At 41.3% G+C, this 21,535-nt stretch overlaps 1 protein-coding gene across 1 annotated transcript; it reads right to left on the bottom strand.

Moving 5' to 3' along the window:
• Positions 1–12,149: 12,149 nt before the first annotated feature.
• Positions 12,150–16,111, bottom strand: LOC145422615 (interferon-inducible GTPase 5-like). The gene is made up of 2 exons (XM_080294159.1): positions 15,574–16,111; positions 12,150–12,781 (listed from the first exon to the last, which is right to left on the bottom strand). The coding sequence occupies exons 1-2, from the start codon at positions 16,109–16,111 to the stop codon at positions 12,150–12,152; spliced, it is 1,170 nt and encodes a 389-aa protein (XP_080150285.1).
• Between the last annotated feature and the right edge of the window lie 5,424 nt (positions 16,112–21,535).

The raw sequence follows: 21,535 nt of genomic DNA on the forward strand, positions 1-21,535 counted from the left end.
GATGATGCTGAGCTGTGTGATCTAACTCTTCCTGATGAAGATGATGAGGATGATGATGATGAAAACATGAATGAGGACGATTATGATGAGGCTGATTTAATGGAAATTGACAGCTGTGAGAAAAATGCACTGAGTGAAGCACAAAATATAAATGAACAGGACATTGACATGTTACCCTGTGATGGTGAACAATCGCATGAACAGATGAGAGATGATTCAGAGCAAGCAGATGGACTGACTAATGGTGGTTTTGCACTCGAGTCCTGTTTGCAGCCCCCTGATGTGGCTGAGGAGATATTATGTTTCAGTGAAGGAATCTACTCTGTTGCTCCTGCAGAGAGAAACAATCCAATAAGTTTTTTCAAAACACCTAAACTGGAGGCCATGGCCTTCCCTGTGCAGTTTCCTACAGGCCAAAACACACTTGATGAAAGAAGGCTGATCAAAGTATCCCCCAGTGGGTATTTCAAATCAAGACTTTTCTGCATTGATGATCGTTTTGCCAAAGACACAAACTATTTATTCTTTGCACAGTTTGTGACTGAAATACACTTGGCTACATCCAGCATGACAGTACAGTTAAGGAAGGCAAAGCCTCTGACCAGAGATGGTAGAAAAATAACCTCAGGCATGTTACAAGATAAACATGAGGTGGAGAAACTGGTGCGAAATAAAGATGCAGTGAGATTCATGCAGCCTCTGAGAGGAACCCCAGCCTATTGGGAGAAAACAACAAGAGATCTTTTTGCCATGATCAGACAGTTGGGAACTCCCACGTTCTTTTGCACATTTTCAGCTGCTGAAATGCGCTGGCCTGAAGTGATCGAGGCAATAACAAGGCAGCAAGGTGAACAAGTGAATTTTGAAGGACTCGACTGGTCAGCAAAGTGTGACATCCTGAGAAGCAATCCTGTCACAACAATGCGCATGTTTGACAAGAGAGTTGAAGCATTATTCAGAGATTTACTCTTATCTCCCGCAGAGCCACTTGGCAAAGTCATTGACTACTTTTACAGAGTTGAGTTTCAGCACAGAGTAAGCCCACACATACACTGCCTCCTGTGGGTAGAAGGTGCTCCTGTGTTTGAGGAGGATGATGAGCAAACTGTTCTTGATTTTATAAACAAATACATCACAGCTCAGCTGCCTGATCCACATAAACAACCTGAACTGTACAAGAAAGTAACAGAAGTGCAAAAACACAGTAAGAACCACACAAAGACGTGCTTTAGGAGTTTAAGCTCCGGATGCCGTTTTGGTTTTCCCAAACCACCCTGCAATGAGACAATGATCACAAGACCCAGTGAGGATGATGCACTGGAAGTAGAAACGGCAAAGAACAAGCTCAGACCACTGAACCAGCTGCTGAATGAACCTGAAACTGCTTCCATGAGTTTAGAGCAGCTCTTGGCAAGATGCAAGTTGACACATGCAGAATATGAGCGATACCTGAATAAAATGAACATGAGGAGTACGATCATACTAAAGCGTGATCCAAAAGACTCTTGGATAAACGGCTATAATCCACATCTGCTTGAAGCCTGGAACAGTAATATCGACATAAGCTTTGTTTTAGATGCTTTTGGCGCTGCAAATTATTTAATGAAATATATATCAAAAAAAGAGGGCGGGCTATCTGAGTACCTGAAAACTGTCATTGAGAACTCCCATAAAGACAGTGTAAATGAGTGCGATGAAATGAGAGCCGTCATGCAGGCATATTCAAAGAAGCGAGAGATCAGTGCACAGGAGTGTGTTGCTCGTGCATGCGGTCTTCACATGAAGCAATGTTCACGTGCTGTAATATTCATACCAACTGATGATAATCCTGTGAAAATGAGTCGTCCCCTGTCAGTTCTGGACAACACAACACCTGAGTCTTCCAATGTTTGGATGACATCTTTGAATGACAAATACAAAGCCAGACCTGAAACACCAGAGTATGAGGAGATGTGCATGGCAGACTTTGCTGCTACTTGCAGGATTGTCTATGGCCAACAGAAAAAAGGTAAAGATGTTTTGCCCCTTCTCAATGAGATGGGGTTTGTGCAAAGGCGCAAAAATGATAAGCCTGCTATCATCAGATTTCACCGCTGCTCACAAGAAAAACATCCAGAGCAATATTATGGAAGACTGCTTAAACTGTACCTCCCTCATCGTTCAGACCACAAACTGAAAACGCCATCGTTGCCAACCTATCAGGCTTTCTATGGTGCTGGCTGTGTACAGCTGCCAGGTACTGACCGTCTTGAGTACGTGCAACACATTGTCAAAAGAAACAGAGAAAAATATGAGAAAAACAGTGAGGAGATCGAGAGCGCTGTTGAGGAATATGAGCAGAACAGAGGTGTGACTGACGAATGGTGTAATCTGGCACCTGAATCAGATCTCGTACGGTTGCCACTCGTTGAACAAGAAAGAGAGCGAGACAATGAAAATGAACAGGAAGATGTGCCCGACTACAGCCGTCAGGCTGATGCTTCAACAGAAGTCAGAGCCATCAGGGAACCCCCTGCTATTGATCCCACATTGTTACGTCAGATGTTCCAGAATCTGAATAAGAAGCAAGCCTGCATATTTTATGCAGTTAGAGACTGGTGCATTAAAAGAGTCTGTGCTCTAAATCCAGAGCAGTTTTTCTTTTATATTAATGGTGGTGCTGGAACAGGAAAATCACATCTTATCAAATGCATCTACTCAGAAGCATCTACGATACTGAGCAAAGTGCCCAGATATGCAGACGACGTTGACATATCAAAACCCACTGTCCTGTTAACTGCTTTCACTGGGACTGCAGCTTTTAACATTTCTGGAACAACACTGCATTCTCTACTCAAGCTCCCGAGAAGCTTAAAACCTCCCATTCAGGGACTTGGCAATCAGCTGGATGAAGTCAGATCAGAACTTTTGAATGCTGAAATAATCGTCATTGACGAAGTGTCTATGGTGTCAAGACATCTCTTTGCATATGTAGATGCAAGACTCAAACAGATCAAAGGGACTCGGAGACCCTTTGGAGGCATGTCAGTCATTGCTGTTGGAGACTTCTATCAGCTACCCCCAGTGCGACAGTCTAAACCTCTCTGTGTGCACGACCCGTCCGAGATCGACCTGTGGCGGGAGCATTTTCAAATGATCACTCTGACCGAGATTATGCGTCAGAAAGATGATGTTGTCTTTGCTGAGATGCTGAACAGAATTCGTGTAAAAGGAAAGTTGGATGAGCTTTGCGAAGCAGATAGAAATTTGTTGTCACAGGCCATAACTGAACAAGCCCATTGTCCGACTGATGCGTTGCACATTTTTGCAACTAATAAAGAAGTGGATGCACACAACTCTTCAACACTGGCTCTGCTCCACACTCATATCATTGACATCCATGCAGATGATTTTAGAAAGGATCCTAGAACTGGCAGAATGGCACTTCAAGACAGACCATTCAAAGGAGGTAAAAACGAGTTACCAGACACACTGAAAGTTGCAGAAGGAGCTCGTGTCATGCTCACCAGAAACTTTGACATACAAAATGGTTTGGTTAATGGAGCTTTTGGAATACTACTTAGAGTAGTTCACTCTGAAAACGACCAACACATCATCAAGCTTGGACTTAAAATGGATAATGAGACATCTGGAAAGAATAACTGCACACCAGCAGACGATATGGTGTACATTGAGAGAGCAGAAGAGAATCTGAAGCAGAAAGGAGTGGTACGAAGACAGTTCCCAGTGAAGCTGGCCTTTGCATGTACAATACATAAGGTACAGGGTATGACAACTACATCAGCTGTTGTCTCTCTTAAGAGCATTTTTGAGCCCGGCATGGCCTACGTAGCTGTCAGTAGAGTGACGTCTCTCAGTGGACTGTATCTTCTTGATATGGAGGAGAAAAAAATATTCACCAACCCAGAAATCACTGCAGCGCTTGAGAACATGAGACAAGCCAACCTTGATGACATGATGCCTCTTCTACACGTGAGGCAAACACTGAGCAGGTCAGGCGTTTTCACCATTGTTCATCATAATACAGAGGGACTGCCAGCTCACATTAATGACATCAAGAGTCACCATGAATTGTGTCTAGCAGATGTTTTGTGCCTAACAGAAACACACCTGCGGGGCTCTTTTGTCGCAGAGAGTCTCCACTTGGAAAATTACAATTTGTTCAAACGCAACAGACACCTGTCCTACACAAACTTTCCCCAGATGGCAAACAGAAGTGGTGGTGGAGTTGCTGTTTATGTGAAAAGTGACATTCAAGTGCATGAAAAACAGTACATCCATAATGTAACTGACCTTGAATTTCTGGCTTTAAAGGTAGAAGCACCAGTCAGTGCTCTGATTGCAGTTGTGTACAGACCTCCAGACTACACTCTGAGGCCATTCCTGAAAAACCTGGTAAGCCTGTTAGACTCATTGGAGATCATGGACTGTCATCCCATCATAGTTTGTGGTGATTTTAATGAGAATGTTTTATCCAGTGCAAACAAACCAATCCTGGAGCTGTTTGAGTCTAGGGGATACGCACAGGTCATCACTGCCCCTACCACAGAGAAGAACACACTGCTTGACCTTATTTTCATTTCTCAGCCAGAGCGATGTCTCCATTCTGGAGTCATGAAGACCTACCATAGTTACCATGACCCAGTATACTGTGTATTGTCCTGTGATGATTCATGATCTAGATCATTGACTACAGTAAGTAATTTCTATATTTTTGAATGACTTAAGAAAGTAGAGCGATATTTAAAAGTTGACGCCCTGCATTGCAGTATAATGGTTGAATTGTTTACATAAAATACAATTACATGAATTAAGTAATGATATCAGTAAAAGATGACAATTTTATTTATCACAGAAAATCTAAAATTCACTAACAGTAACCTATAAATGTCAGAAAAATCAAATATAGCAGTTTAAAATGAATAGTGTAGGCATATCCTCTCTGCAGCCAGGCTTCAGCATCCTGCCAGGCTGCCCCAGTCTCACTGTGGCTGGGAGCGAGGGAGGGTGGACCAGAGGATTGCCCACACAACACATAAATGTTCAACAGCTTCTTCATTGTTTCTGAGAGAACAACAATGACTAAAGGTTGCTTTTTAAAAAAACAAACAAACCTAATTACAGCAATAATGACAGTTAAGCCACTTTATGTGTGCCTCTATTTTGAAATACTATTTACAAAAATGTTATTATTTTGGTTTGTTATAAACTTTAAACTTTTTCAAAAGTATACGATTATATTTTTGGACAAATGTTTCTATGAAACATACATTTTTATGAGCTTTTATCATGTTTCGGCCAGTGCAATCATCAGGGTGGGTCTGAGTTGATAACTGCACATTTCTGGCCAGAAATGTTTCAGCAGTGTTACATAAGTAGTACATATGTAACACTTGCTTTCTGTTACCAGCTGATACCCTACATTTGTATAGACATTGGATGGTGTGAGGTTGGGGAGTTGAGTGGGAGGGGGGGGGGGGGGGTGGTACGGTGGGAGTTGAGGGGGGGGGGTTCCTTTCCTGTTAGGTTTCCTTTTTTTTTTTTTTTTTTTTTAAGCGAGACACAGTCCTCCTGTGTCTTCTCCAATCTTCACATGTAAAATCCAACAATGTGAAGCACATAGCAGCTAGAAACTGTAATGCCACAGATCAGAGAGGCTTCATCATCACCATCTTCATCGCCGTACGATCAGAGCGTGAGACTTCACATCTGGAGCACAGGAGAGATTCTGTGATAAGTCCTCCTTCTAGCTTGTCCCACAAGCAGTCGGTGAGATTTACTAACGACAAAAAGGGTTAATGACATTATTTCCATGAAAACATGTATTCATTCTTTGTAAAGTGTTTAAATTGTGTTTTCACTTGACCTTAGGAGTGTTAGAGTGTATTGTAATGTCTGTACTCAGGTGTTTCCCTCTGTGATCCATCCCCTTCAGAGCTGAGACACTCAGGACTGAACAGACTGCACAGTTTCTGTGACTGAGCCTCCAAAACACCTTCTTTGAAACCACTCATGATAGAAGGGCTTCATATTTGCAGCAGCACTACTACAGGTATTCAGTTTATTACAGGATGTGTTTGTTTCTTAGGACCAGCTCTGAGTGCACACTACCTAACATATACACCTTTCTGTTCATTACAAACCAACTACTCTGGATCATACGGCCAGTTGGCAGGAATGTTGCTGCAGGAAAACATCCCTGGAGATCACCATCATTGTCAGGCTGACTGTGCCTCCTCTGTGCAGTGTCAAGATCCTCCCTAAATGAGTGTGTAAGTTAACATTTTCATCATTTTATTCCCTTTGACAAGACAAGTATCACTGATATTTACATTTACAACTACATATGTTGCTATTTTCTGCTCTTCTTTTAAAGTCCTCAGCTATCCTGCTTCTGTGCTGCTTGCCACACATCAAACACTGGCCGGATGACAGGAAGGATCCACTCTGAAGTCACTGGACATGATGAGGAACATATGGGACTTCATAGTTTCACAGAAACGTTGTGTTCTGTGATTACAGGTTTTAAATGGACATAATGACTGCCTCTCTCTGATCAACAGGCTAAAGGATTGTTTTCATTGTTAGTGCTCTGTACAATGTATGCTTATTTAATATTTCATCACAGAGCAAACCTTTATTTATTTAACATATTTTTATTTTGTTTTAATGTTGAATCAACTGTGGGGATTTTTTTAAGTGGGCACTCGGGATGTCATATGACCAGAAACGTGGTAACTGGAATTCAACAGTATGGAAGAAAAAATGTGCTAAGAACAAAACACACACAAAACCCCCCCAAGAAAATTCAAATTCAGTCCATGTAATCCAATCTAAAACATTTTAAACTGCTGAACAGCAACACAAACAGCGTTAAAAAAACAGTGTAAACAGAATGATTATGATGAGTTTGTACCAAAGTTTCAGGTCACATGGCACACCTAGTGTGTAGTGTGGGGTATCAGCTGGTAAGTATAGGTTTTTTTCATATTTGTGTCCTTAGAGTTCAGATAGATAAAGCCTTGTGTATAATAATTAGTCATAACCACAACTAACCCTAACCCCAGGGACTAACTAAATTTGGGACTTTGTGTTAAAACACAGGTTAAAACACTGTGTAAAAAAGCATTTAGTGGCATGGCTGAACAATGCTGTAAACTACTGATACTTATTTATCCATGTTCACAAAAAGGACTAATGTGTTTATTTGATTATTTGTATGTGTTAAACTGTGTCACCACCTTAGGCTTTCATTTGAGTTTACTCAAAAATCTCTATACAGTTCTCTTTTACCACTGTGTGGACTCTGTTTGCATTAAAACATAAAAAAGAATGAGTAATAAAAAGATATGTAGACAGATCAGAAGATTAAGTAGACCGATAGAAACAGCTGTTCAGAATCAGAATCAGAATCAGAATCAGAATACTTTATTGATCCCTGGGGGAAATTATTTTTTGTTACAGTGCTCCATTTTAAACCAACATTAAGACAAGACAGACAATACGCTAACTAAGAATAGTACAATATATACATATATATACATACATACATACATAAGTCACTTATAAATAAATATTTGGAAAAGAAACATGTGTAGTTGTAGCAGCAAACAGTGTGTTAAGTGGATGCGTTGTACAGGGAGATGGCCACAGGCAGGAATGATTTCCTGTGTCGTTCAGTGGTGCTTTTCGGTAATCTCAGTCTCTCACTGAACGAGCTCCTGTGACTGACCAACATGTCATGGAGTGGGTGGGAGGTGTTATCCAACATTGTCTTTATCTTGGACAGCATCCGCCTCTCCGACACCACCTTGAGGGAGTCCAGCTCCATCCCCACAACATTGCTGGCCTTACGGATCAGTTTATTAAGTCTGTTGGCATCTGCGACCCTCAGCCTGCTCCCCCAGCATGCAACAGCATAGAGGATCGCACTGGCCACCACAGACTCATAGAAAATCCTCAGCATTTTCTGGCAGATGTTGAAGGACCTCAGTCGCCTCAAAAAATAGAGACGACTCTGGCCCTTCCTGTAAAGTGCTGTGGTGTTTTTAGCCCAGTCCAGTTTATTGTCAATGTGTACTCCAAGGTATTTATAGTCCTCCACAATGTCAACACTGACCCCCTGGATTGAAACAGGGGTCAAGTGTTTCCTGGTCTTCCTGAAGTCCACGATCAGTTCCTTGGTCTTTGCCACGTTGAGCTGCAGATGATTCTGCTCACACCACGTGACAAAGGAGTCGACCACAGCCCGGTACTCTGTCTCATCATCCCTGCTGATGCATCCAACCACCGCAGAGTCATCAGAAAACTTCTGAAGATGGCAGGTCTCTGTGCAGTGGCTGAAGTCTGTGGTGTAGAGGGTGAAGAGGAAGGGGGAGAGGACAGTCCCCTGTGGTGCCCCTGTGTTGCTAATCACCTTGTCAGACACACACTGTGGGAGACGTACATATTGTGGTCTTCCTGTCAGGTAATCAACAATCCAGGACACCAGAGAAGCATCCACCTGCATCGCTGCTAACTTATCACCCAGGAGGGTCGGCCTGATGGTGTTGAAAGCACTGGAAAAGTCAAAAAACATGACCCTCACAGTGCTCGCCGGCTGGTCCAGATGGGTGTAGACACGATTGAGCAGGTAGATGATGGCGTCCTCTGTTCCGAGACGAGGCTGATAAGCGAACTGAAGGGGATCCAGATGTGGTCTTACTATGGGTCGCAGCTGGTCCAGGATGAGCCTTTCCAGGGTCTTCATGATGTGGGAGGTCAGTGCCACGGGCCTGTAATCCTGGGGGCCACTGGGACGAGGCGTCTTTGGTACAGGGACGAGGCATGATGTCTTCCACATCACCGGGACCCTCTGCAGACTCAGACTCAGCATAAACAGTTTATGAAAGACTCCACACAGCTGGGGGGCACAGGCCTTGAGGACAAGGGGACTCACTCCGTCTGGTCCAGCAGACTTGCCTGAGTGAAGTCTCCTCATTTGCATCTCAACCTGGTATTGAGTGAAGGTGATGGGTGGGGGAGGGGTGTCAGGAATCTCACAGGAGGCAACATGTGAAGAGAGAGGCTGGCACAGTGGTGTGGCTCTGGATTCCAGGCTGACTGCAGGTGAGGTTGTGGGGGTGGGAGCAGACACTGTGGTGTCGAATCTATTGAATCTATTGAATCTATTGAATCTTCAGCCATGTTCTAAGAAACCAACCCAATTTAAAGGTTCAGGATTGTGGTTTTAAAAGTTGAATTTTCATGTATTTCATATGTTGCTTATTATTTTTTATTTAGTTATTTAATTTAGTTATTTTTATTTATTCTACTAGTCCTTTTCAGAAAGAAGCTGTAAAATATGACTTAAGATTTTTATGTTATTTTCTATGACATACAAAACAAATTGATGTATATAATACCGGTACTATTAAACATGATATACACATGTGTACATCTCTGAAAAACATTATGCTGTATATTAAAGTTTGTATTTTCTCCAGAATGTTTGTTCATCTTTTCAGTTCAATTCAACAAATTTCTTTTTAAATTTGTTTTGTTTTTTGTTTTTTTATGAATTAGAGATTTATAATACATAATTCCACTCTTTAAGTGATTAGAAGAATATGAACTTTTGTTGTTCATTCAGAGGTTTGCTGACTACATTTTCTTTTTGTCATTACTCATCTTTTTCTAATTAACATTTTAAACATTTTCAGCTATTTTCCAACTTCTTCTGTGTGAACATCAGCTTTCAAAAGTTCAGCACTTTTGTTTTCAGGTTAAAAAAATCTTTATTTTCCAGCTAATTCAACATTTTTAGCTTAATATTCAGCAATTAATTCATTTCAGTGCATACATTCAGATTCAAGCATTCACACTGCAGTTTCTTCAGAAAATGCACTTTCTAGTTTTATTTATTGTCATTGTCAAAGAACAATGAAATTGCGTTTGGGGCTTCCGTACAACCCGTAAAAAAAAACAAAAAACAATTACCCCTTAAAACCCAAGTGTAAATATTTAACCCAGTGTGACTTCAGTGCAATGAGACAATCCTTAGCAACAACATGAGAACCAGACAGGTAATGTTCATAGGACATTCAGACAAAGACCTGAGAAACATGACAAAATGCAACAATGCAACCCGTTCAATATTATTGTACTGTGAGATATGATGGTTGTCTATTTAAGAAAGAGGGGGGGAAGAGAATAAAGATATAATGCACCAATGCAAACCAGTTCAGTGCACTCAGCAAGTCCAGGTTGTCTAGTAACCTTTGTTAGTGAAAGGCCGCCAAATTATTGTGTATGTTCATAGTGACTACATAGTGACAACAACATGTTTCATGTTGTTGATTTTCATAGTTACTTACACATTCTGGTCTGAATCTTGTTCATGTCTGTTTTCATAGTAATTACAGTAATCACAATCATAGTTTCCCCAGTTTAGGTTTGTACTGGAAATTTCTTAATTTTTATATATTGATCAGACATTTTAGTTAAATCACTTTAGTATAGCAAAATCACTCCGGACACCTCTTTGTATACATATATGTGGAATGTTCTTACAAGTGGGCCTCAGGTTTTATTACACCTCACAGAGGGTGTATTGTAAACTTGAAGATCTCCAGATCATCCTGCTCTTGGGGAGGTGACGGGTGGTCATAACTTTTCTTGGAGTGGGAGAGGGGCAAGGATGAGCTGGATTGAAGGTATAGGGATATATGATGTGCTGTGGAATGTTCTTTGTTTGAGAGTGCTCTGGGAAGATATAAAATGGTTCAGGGCAGTGTCCTTCCTCAGAAAATCGTTTGGTGTTTGCTCTGAACATTTTCTCCACTGCAGTGTTTTCTTTTCTTTAATAAACCTCACTTCAAAGATACACTCATCTGGTTGTTGCAGTTTATTCAAGATTTTCCATAACAGGTTTTAGTTAAGTTTGCCCCTGTTTGTCTTTTGCTCTGTCTTCTGTATTCATGTTAACCAGCCTGAACAAATGGCTTGTTTTTGTTGGAAACTCAGTTCCGTCTCCTTCAGCGTCTGCATTTGGGTCCTCCTTCTCACTCCTACACAGTCTGCTCCTGCAGACTGTGAAGCTTACCTTGTTTCTCTTCATGTGTTTTAGTAATCCCTCGGATCCTCATTTCTCCAAAACAATACTCATGGCCACCTGGACGCTTCAGAGCCAGGATTTAGGATCTGTATGTTCGCCGCTTCACCTGCCTACCTCCCTGCCACTGAAACTGGGATTCTCTGGATCATTCTGTCTGGCCTCACCACAAACAGGATACTCTTCCGGTTAACCGGTGGATCTCCTGACTTGTTTAGCCACATGTTCTCCTTAAATTGCTGGCTGTCTGAGTGGTGTCCCAGAAACGATGTGGGCTTCATGGATAATTGGCAAACCTTCTGGAGGAAACCTGGTCTTGTTAGGAGAGACGGCATCCATCCCACTTTGGATGGAGCAGCTCTCATTTCTAGAAATATGGACAAATTTATTAAACCCCCCAAATTATGACTATCTAGAGTTGGGACCAGGAAGCAGAGCTGCAGTCTTACACACCTCTCTGCAGCTTCTCTCCTCCTGCTACGAGCTGTCACCAAGCAGAAACGGGAGCTGGAAGCATGTAAATATAATAATAACCACTTCAGCCAAACAGAGAGCCTGACGAGCCCAGTTGTAAGTAAGCTATTAAGACTTGACTGTACACTATTTTTATTTGATAACAGAGTTGACAAAATACATGAAGACGGTAGCAAGGCTAGACTACCTAGAATACAAAGGATCAAAAGAATAAACAACATTAAACATAAACAAAAACCAAATTACAAAAGGTAGTAAGAACACAATGCTTAACACATAGGAATCACTAAAATAAATAAATACCTGGAATTAGTAAACCTATCTCCAAACAACTAAACTCATAACTAAAACCAAAACAGAGGATGCTTAATATTAAACAAGAAGTCCAAAATTACAAGTACAAGCGTGACCAAATCCTTCAGGAAGAGTTCGCTAGTTCTGACAGCAAGCAGGTATGGCACACTTGAGCTGGCAGCAAATCGCTACAGGGATGATTAATCAAGACATCAACACTGATCAGCCATAGAAACATCAGTGAAACTATCGTTGTTATTTATCTATTTAGCAAAAATATTTAATTTCTTTACTTATTCACACTCAGAGCCCTTTCATAGACTTTCAGAGCATCCTCAGCAAGTGTGTCAAGGAAATAATTCAGAGCGGTGTAGGTTGAGCAAAAGGACAAGCTCATTCCTGCTGCGATTCCAAATACTGGAATCCATTTGGCTGCTTCCCCTGTTGCTTGTAATACAGCTGTCTGTGCAAAGGAGGTCAACACCTTCATAATTTGACCTTTATCTATTTCTTGTTTAGCCAGTGAGGATTTCATGACATCACACAGGTCAGAGTATGGCACACCTGTGTTGGCACCAAGTCTCTCCAGTGATGGTTTATCAAGATCAAACCCATTTACATACTCTGTGACAACAGCAGCCATCATGCTGAGGTCAATCGTTGCATGAAGTAAAGGAATTGGAACACCTCCTGCAGCTGCAGACAGAGCAGCATAGTATTTTATTCTGGACTGAAAAGCTGCTTTCTTCTTGTTGATGATCTCCAAGCTGATGCTGGATGTGGCAAACAGCAGAGCATCTCTCTGGTGTTCAGGAAGTTCTTTGTCTAAGGTCTTTTGTAAGAGAGAGAAATCGTACAGGTGGGGCCCAAAGCTCGACACCAGGAAGACCTGTGGAGACTCTACCCCTTGTTTTTTAAGACCTGTAAATAAATCAGAAAAATGATTCAGAATATAATCTGTCCATGAAACAATGTTTACATTTATCTAAACCAAGGGGTAAAGCCGAGAGGTTAGCTTAAAAATATCTGATGACAGAAAGAAAGAATAGTGTGACGTTTATTTATAACAAATCATTTATTGTCTTTTTAGGAGAAGGGATAGCTCAGTAGGTAGAGTCGCTACCCCATGATCAGAAGGGTTGGGGGTTTGAATCCACTGAAAGGCTACCCTGAGGTAGCCCTGAACAAGATACCGTCTCTACACATTACAGTGGGGCAAAAAAGTATTTAGTCAGCCAACGATTGTGCAAGTTCCCCCACCTAAAATGATGACAGAGGTCAGTAATTTGCACCAGAGGTACACTTCAACTGTGAGAGACAGAATGTGAAAAAAAAATCCATGAATCCACATGGTAGGATTTGTAAAGAATTTATTCGTAAATCAGGGTGGAAAATAAGTATTTGGTCAATAACAAAAATACAACTCAATACTTTGTAACATAACCTTTGTTGGCAATAACAGAGGTCAAACGTTTACTATAGGTCTTTACCAGGTTTGCACACACAGTAGCTGGTATTTTGGCCCATTCCTCCATGCAGATCTTCTCGAGAGCAGTGATGTTTTGGGGCTGTCGCCGAGCAACACGGACTTTCAACTCCCGCCACAGATTTTCTATGGGGTTGAGGTCTGGAGACTGGCTAGGCCACTCCAGGACTTTCAAATGCTTCTTACGGAGCCACTCCTTTGTTGCCCGGGCGGTGTGTTTTGGATCATTGTCATGTTGGAAGACCCAGCCTCGTTTCATCTTCAAAGTTCTCACTGATGGAAGGAGGTTTTGGCTCAAAATCTCACGATACATGGCCCCATTCATTCTGTCCTTAACACGGATCAGTCGTCCTGTCCCCTTGGCAGAAAAACAGCCCCATAGCATGATGTTTCCACCCCCATGCTTCACAGTAGGTATGGTGTTCTTGGGATGCAACTCAGTATTCTTCTTCCTCCAAACACGACGAGTTGAGTTTATACCAAAAAGTTCTACTTTGGTTTCATCTGACCACATGACATTCTCCCAATCCTCTGCTGTATCATCCATGTGCTCTCTGGCAAACTTCAGACGGGCCTGGACATGCACTGGCTTCAGCAGCGGAACACGTCTGGCACTGCGGGATTTGATTCCCTGCCGTTGTAGTGTGTTACTGATGGTGACCTTTGTTACTTTGGTCCCAGCTCTCTGCAGGTCATTCACCAGGTCCCCCCGTGTGGTTCTGGATCTTTGCTCACCGTTCTCATGATCATTTTGACCCCACGGGATGAGATCTTGCGTGGAGCCCCAGATCGAGGGAGATTATCAGTGGTCTTGTATGTCTTCCATTTTCTGATGATTGCTCCCACAGTTGATTTTTTTCACACCAAGCTGCTTGCCTATTGTAGATTCACTCTTCCCAGTCTGGTGCAGGTCTACAATACTTTTCCTGGTATCCTTCGAAAGCTCTTTGGTCTTGGCCATGGCGGAGTTTGGAGGCTGACTGTTTGAGGCTGTGGACAGGTGTCTTTTATACAGATGATGAGTTCAAACAGGTGCCATTCATACAGGTAACGAGTGGGGGACAGAAAAGCTTCTTATAGAAGAGTCAAAGGAGCTTGCAAAGAAAGGCGTCTGGACTTCTATAAGTTCCTTGAAGACGTTTCACCTCTCATCCGAGAAGCTTCTTCAGTTCTAAGGTCAAATGGTGGCCAAATGGTGCCCACTCACATCCTGGGCCATCTGACCTCAGGAATTTGCATGATAAGGTGGGGCCAGGTTTCACAATGAGCTCACCCGAAACTCTGGCTGATTGGGACCCACGCCCAGTTTCACACCTTGGCTCAGGCGATTAGAGGATCATCAGGGGGTCCTTTTGTCCCTCTGTGGGGGGGTTACTCCCACTAGGTTTATATCTGGGACTCTCCACCATTTGACCTTAGAACTGAAGAAGCTTCTCGGATGAGAGGTGAAACGTCTTCAAGCAACTTATAGAAGTCCAGACGCCTTTCTTTGCAAGCTCCTTTGACTACGATGACCTGGATGACTGAAAACGTTCACAGACTTCTTACAGAAGACGTTACAGGTCTGTGAGAGCCAGAGATTTTCCTTGTTTGAGGTGACCAAATACTTATTTTCCACCCTGATTTACGAATAAATTCTTTACAAATCCTACCATGTGAATTCATGGATTTTTTTTTCACATTCTGTCTCTCACAGTTGAAGTGTACCTCTGGTGCAAATTACTGACCTCTGTCATCATTTTAAGTGGGGGAACTTGCACAATCGGTGGCTGACTAAATACTTTTTTGCCCCACTGTATCTACAGTACCAATACCCACAGTACTATCTTACTTTTTCCATTATTTGTACTTATTTGTATTTTTGTATTTCCTTCATATATCTGTACCTGAGCTGAGGTGATGCAAAAATTTCCCTGTTGTGGGATCAATAAAGTCTAGTCTTGTCTTGTCTTGTCTTACACACTGCTCCCCGGGTGCTAGATTGCTGGCTGGCCACTGCTTCACTGAGTGAGTGGGTTAAATGCAGAGAGGGATTTTTCCAAGGGGATCAATAATCATTATTATTATTATTTAACATAACTATCATCTTCCAGCTGATTCATCACAAGTCACTGCAGCTCAATAAACCCTGAACTCATTCAAAGTTCAGATGTAAAAAAGAAGAAATCCAGTCTGCTTGTAAACCAGATCAAATTTAGTTAATCAGTTAATAAAAAGAGAAACTTACTTTGAATACAGTCTTCCCTGATCTGTGTAAGAGTCGTCTCTTTGTTGAAGTTTCTCTTTCTTCTCTCCGCATTTATATCGTTGTCAACCTTTGATCGAACATAGTAGAACTTTTTCTCCATCCTCTGAATCTCCTGAGCCAGTTTCACATCATTTTCTGTAAAGCGATCGGCTGAGATGATGATGAAGAAGTCAAACTTCTCAAATCCAACAAGCTTCAGGTACTTATCAGCTGGAAACTTGGTGGTGCCCATTCCAGGAAGATCCCAAGAAGTAACGCTAGGATATTTTGGATGAGGGTAAGATGTGATCTCTAGGGTGGTTTCTGTAACACCAGTAGGAGCAGCCCCCTCGTCATCATCTGTCAGGCCTCTGAAGGAATTAACAAAGCTGGATTTACCAGAACCAGTTTCTCCTGTGATGGCGATATTTAGTGGAATATTCTTTTGGTCTTCTAAAAGTTCTTTAATCTTTGAAACTGCTGTAGGAGTGTCATTGTTCTGCAGATCATTTCTGACTGAGGCACACAACATTTCCATGTTGATCCTTAAATAAAAGAAAAATACAATGACTGTATCAGTTTCAGTATTGCAGAAGCCTTTGAGGTCATACTATGGTGTGGTGCTCTGAAAGAACTAGTTTTTCAGCATCATTTTGAGACAGGATATTTCTTATTTTAGAGATTTTGCACAAATGGAAGAAACCGGTCCTACATATTTGTTTTATATGTGCATTGAAGGACATATCCTGGTCAAAAACAAAAGTCACAACTCAATTATGGACTGATTTATTACAACGTATAGGCTCAATAAAGGTAGATTTACTCGAGTCATATTCATATATGGTGAATATTATTCTGGAGGTATAAAGCGTTTTCTTTGTTCGTTCTTTAATTCCTCTCACATGTTTATTAATTTCAGAGGAACCAAATGGAGCCTCCAGGATAATCCCACAAACTGAAAAACACAGAACTATCATTTCATAATTGATTACACACCATGAGATCTCTGGATTTGAAATGATCACAAGTTAATGAAAAAGTGATTAAGTGTGACATAATCTCCCATTGTTAATATGTAAAAGTTCTAACAGAATATGGTTGCAGTTACTCACTGGAGTGTCTCCTTGCTGATGCGACCGCAGCTCAGATGATTCCTTCCTGTAAATTCAAATGGTCACAGGAAGAATAAACCTTTCACAAATCTTTTGACTGTTTTCTAACAGTCAGTTTTAAGTCAGCAAAAGTTTTAGCTTCCAGCTGTAATGGGCAGTCAAGATTAAACCAAAGATTGTTCTCTATGTTTGGTGTTTTTAGGGTGGAGTACAGGTTCTACCTGAAATACTACCTCAGACTTTTAAAAAGGAGGCGGAGCTGCTGTTTCTGTCTCATAAGATTTGAAATCACACGTATAGCTCTAATTTAATAATTATAAATGGTACTCAAACTCAGGTATAAGGAAGTTTGTTATTTTAAACATAACTTACTGGCATCCTGGTGCCAGTGAGTTACAGCGATGTGGGTTTACAATAACTTTGTATTAATTATATTAACAGCAAAATTTTCTGCAGGGGCAGACCATGTGGAGCCTTTATTTTGAGGTGATACACATGAAACATAAATCAAGGTGAGAAATCAAGGGTGGAAAATAAGTATTTGGTCAATAACAAAAATACAACTCAATACTTTGTAACATAACCTTTGTTGGCAATAACAGAGGTCAAACGTTTACTATAGGTCTTTACCAGGTTTGCACACACAGTAGCTGGTATTTTGGCCCATTCCTCCATGCAGATCTTTTCGAGAGCAGTGATTTTTTGGGGCTGTCGCCGAGCAACACGGACTTTCAACTCCCGCCACAGATTTTCTATGGGGTTGAGGTCTGGAGACTGGCTAGGCCGCTCCAGGACTTTCAAATGCTTCTTACGGAGCCACTCCTTTGTTGCCCGGGCGGTGTGTTTTGGATCTTCAAAGTTCTCACTGATGGAAGGAGGTTTTGGATCAAAATCTCACGATACATGGCCCCATTCATTCTGTCCCTAACACGGATCAGTCGTCCTGTCCCCTTGGCAGAAAAACAGCCCCATAGCATGATGTTTCCACCCCCATGCTTCACAGTAGGTATGGTGTTCTTGGGATGCAACTCAGTATTCTTCTTCCTCCAAACACGACGAGTTGAGTTTATACCAAAAAGTTCTACTTTGGTTTCATCTGACCACATGACATTCTCCCAATCCTCTGCTGTATCATCCATGTGCTCTCTGGCAAACTTCAGACGGGCCTGGACATGCACTGGCTTCAGCAGCGGAACACGTCTGGCACTGCGGGATTTGATTCCCTGCCGTTGTAGTGTATTACTGATGGTGACCTTTGTTACTTTGGTCCCAGCTCTCTGCAGGTCATTCACCAGGTCCCCCCGTGTGGTTCTGGGATCTTTGCTCACTGTTCTCATGATCATTTTGACCCCACGGGATGAGATCTTGCGTGGAGCCCCAGATCGAGGGAGATTATCAGTGGTCTTGTATGTCTTCCATTTTCTGATGATTGCTCCCACAGTTGATTTTTTCACACCAAGCTGCTTGCCTATTGTAGATTCACTCTTCCCAGTCTGGTGCAGGTCTACAATACTTTTCCTGGTGTCCTTCGAAAGCTCTTTGGTCTTGGCCATGGCGGAGTTTGGAGTCTGACTGTTTGAGGCTGTGGACAGGTGTCTTTTATACAGATGAGTTCAAACAGGTGCCATTCATACAGGTAACGAGTGGGGGACAGAAACGCTTCTTACAGAAGACGTTACAGGTCTGTGAGAGCCAGAGATTTTCCTTGTTTGAGGTGACCAAATACTTATTTTCCACCCTAATTTACGAATAAATTCTTTACAAATCCTACCATGTGAATTCATGGATTTTTTTTTCACATTCTGTCTCTCACAGTTGAAGTGTACCTCTGGTGCAAATTACTGACCTCTGTCATCATTTTAAGTGGGGGAACTTGCACAATCGGTGGCTGACTAAATACTTTTTTGTCCCACTGTATATGTGGACGCAGGTCCTAGGAGGTTACATTTGATCTTCATTTGTAGAATTCTTATGTCTACCTGTCTGAATATCTATAGAACTTGACTGCATGCTAAAGTAGCAGTTCAGCCATTTGATTGATGTTACAGCAGCTCATGACTGAATGAACATGGTACAATAAAAGTACTTTTAGAAGTACATTTTTCCAAACACATTTAGTTGCCACCTCAGCATGTCGTCAAGTTCTATAGAGTCTTGCTAATGACCTACCAATTTTATTCAGGTGTGTATTCAGGTGTCACCAGGGCTCAAGGACTGGAGTTTGACACCCCTGATATACTGTTCACTTAAACCTCATCAGAAATGCTCTCAGTGAAGGGCTGGACCAGGTGACCCTGAATCCTCCCTTAGTTATGCTGTGGGAGGATTCCCATGATGCACTGGGTGTTTCTTTTCACTCACTGTGGGTTTATAGACCACTCTGCACCAGAGGTGTGGACTCGAGTCACATGACTTGGACTCGAGTCAGACTCGAGTCATTAATTTTATGACTTTAGACTTGACTTGAAAAAATGTTCTAAGACTTGTGACTTGACTTGGACTTTTACACCAATGACTTGGGACTTGAATTGGACTTGAACCGGTTTACTTGAAAAGACTTGATATTTTACCCCAAATATAAAATTTAACATGCATATTATATAGAGATTGAAAATGTGACGTCATTCACGGGTAGAACCGCAAAGGATTCTGGGAACTCGTGGCAAGCGGTCAAGCGGTACTAGCGCACGCAGGCTTTCAATTAAAATCAGTTATACAGCGATAAAAAGAAACACAAAAATGTCAAGAAGCTGTTGTATTATTAACTGCAATAGCCGGTCGCATGACAGCCACGGGAAGCCGACGGGTAAAGAGATCGGTTGTTATCGGATTACGTCGTTGAAGAGAAATTGTTCGAGCCGTGTTTCCGAAGTAACAAAGAGGCGACTGGATTGCAGCCATTCAAAGATCAAATATAACGTCCCAGAACACTCCAGCTCACAGGTTAGTCTGCTCCAAGCATTTACACGAAGGTCAGTGTTTTTTAGTAGTTAATACGTCATTTTCATAACATAATTGGTGATATAGGTTACAAGCAAGTCTGGCGCTGAACAGAAATTGTCGCGCTATGCTCCTTTGTTTATTGTGCATAAATAGTGAATTGTCCTGACACAATATTGCGTTTCGCTTCTGTTATTATGGTACACTGACAAAAACATATACTTTTATTCACAGGATAAAACAGGTTTTTTGTATCACTAATTGCCCAGTACGATTACAGCATACAGTATTATTGTCACTGCTACATTTCTGTGATGCTACCAGAAATTATTTCCACTACTAATTAATTACCGTTGAGCTCAAAGGTTATATTAATAAACGGTTAACGAATGTGTATTTATGACGACAATTTGTGAGACTGGTAAACTTATGATACGTACGATGGTCTTTCGTTCTACACGGTGCATTTCAAGGTCCTGCACCCATCCGTCGGTAAACTGTACCTGGGCTTGTTGCAGTGACCGGAAGTTACTAAACTTCATGAGTGTGTGCACTCACTCCAAGAACCGTATGATTATAAATATGCATATAAATATGCTACGATGAGATAGCTGACTTCATCTAACTAGCAAATGTTGTCCAGGCTACGTTGGTGATGCAGTTTTTTTTAATGTGTATGATATTTTTGTCATGCGATTTTAAAGTCGGTCCTACAACCGCATCCAAGAATAACATGCAGCTTATCTCAGAAATGTCGGTGAAAATTATTCTTGGAGCTAGGTTTAATTGAGCTGCATTTTAAAGAGGTGCAATTTCACAATTTGTGTATATTTTCTAAGTTCACTATTTTGTCATGTGTTGAGAAAAACACAGATTTAAAAATTACATGGTCTAATATTTACATTTAGCATAACTGCAACATGCTTTTTTTTTCTTTTTTTTTTTTTAAAGACTCGAAAGGACTTGAAATTCAAAGTTTCAGACTTGTGACTTGACTCGGACTTTTACACCAGTGACTTGAGACTCGACTCTGACTTGCCTGACATTACTTGAGACTTGACTTGAGACTTGAGGATAAAGACTTGAGACTTACTTGAGACTTGCAAAACAATGACTTGGTCCCACCTCTGCTCTGCACTGAATCATACTTGTTATTAATCTCTGTCTCTCTTCCACAGCATATTTGCTTTTATGCTTTCCTGTAAATTCCTGAGTTATTAAATAGTGATTAAGCAGCTCTTTCATAAAAGCATGAACTTCAGTTTCAGCTGGGACTCATTTTTAAGTCAGGAGGTTTTAGCTTCCAGCTGTAATAAACTGCTGAGTCTAAACCAAAGAATGTTGTTTTGTTTGTGGCCAGGGTGGAGGACCGGTTCTACCTGAAATACATGTACATTTTAAAAAGGAGGAGCTGCTGCTATTTTTATTTGTTTAGCTTTCGATTTTACAGCCAAATGTTTTAAAATAACAATCTCTAATCTTTATGAATACCTTTTATACAACTTTACCTGTACACCTGTCATTTACCCTTTAGTATTTTAAAAATAATGTTGTGATTCCTTTTGGTCAAAAGACAGAACCTAGTGCATGATGTGATTAAGTTACATAAGGTAGGAGATAAATAAGTTCATAGTTATAAGTAAATTCATGCTAAAAACGTTCAAATGTTATTCTACGCAACGGGAGCGAGGGAGCGCTCATGAACCTATCTTTAATGTATTTTCTCCGGTAATGTTATAAACAAGTGCTTTGGCAGAAATAAGAGAGTAAACAAGCTCAGGTACATGCTAAGTGCGCCCTGCACGCACCTTGGGAAACTTTTGTTTTTGTGAGTATGTGAGTAAGTTCAGAAAGAACTTTGATATGTGTTACATGGATAAAATGTGTTGCTAATGTAACGCACGTGTCAA

This window comes from Astatotilapia calliptera, chromosome 19 (genome assembly GCF_964374335.1).
Source record: "Astatotilapia calliptera chromosome 19, fAstCal68.1, whole genome shotgun sequence".
In the NCBI taxonomy this organism is placed as follows: Eukaryota; Metazoa; Chordata; class Actinopteri; order Cichliformes; family Cichlidae; genus Astatotilapia; species Astatotilapia calliptera.

Excerpts from the sequence above, each read along its gene's own strand:
- LOC145422615 (XM_080294159.1), bottom strand. The coding sequence starts at position 16,111 with ATGGAAATGTTGTGTGCCTCAGTCAGAAATGATCTGCAGAACAATGAC. Across the intron at positions 12,782-15,573 it reads CAGGGAAGACTGTATTCAAA|GTCTTAAAAAACAAGGGGTA; the intron begins GTAAGTTTCTCT and ends ATTTATTTACAG.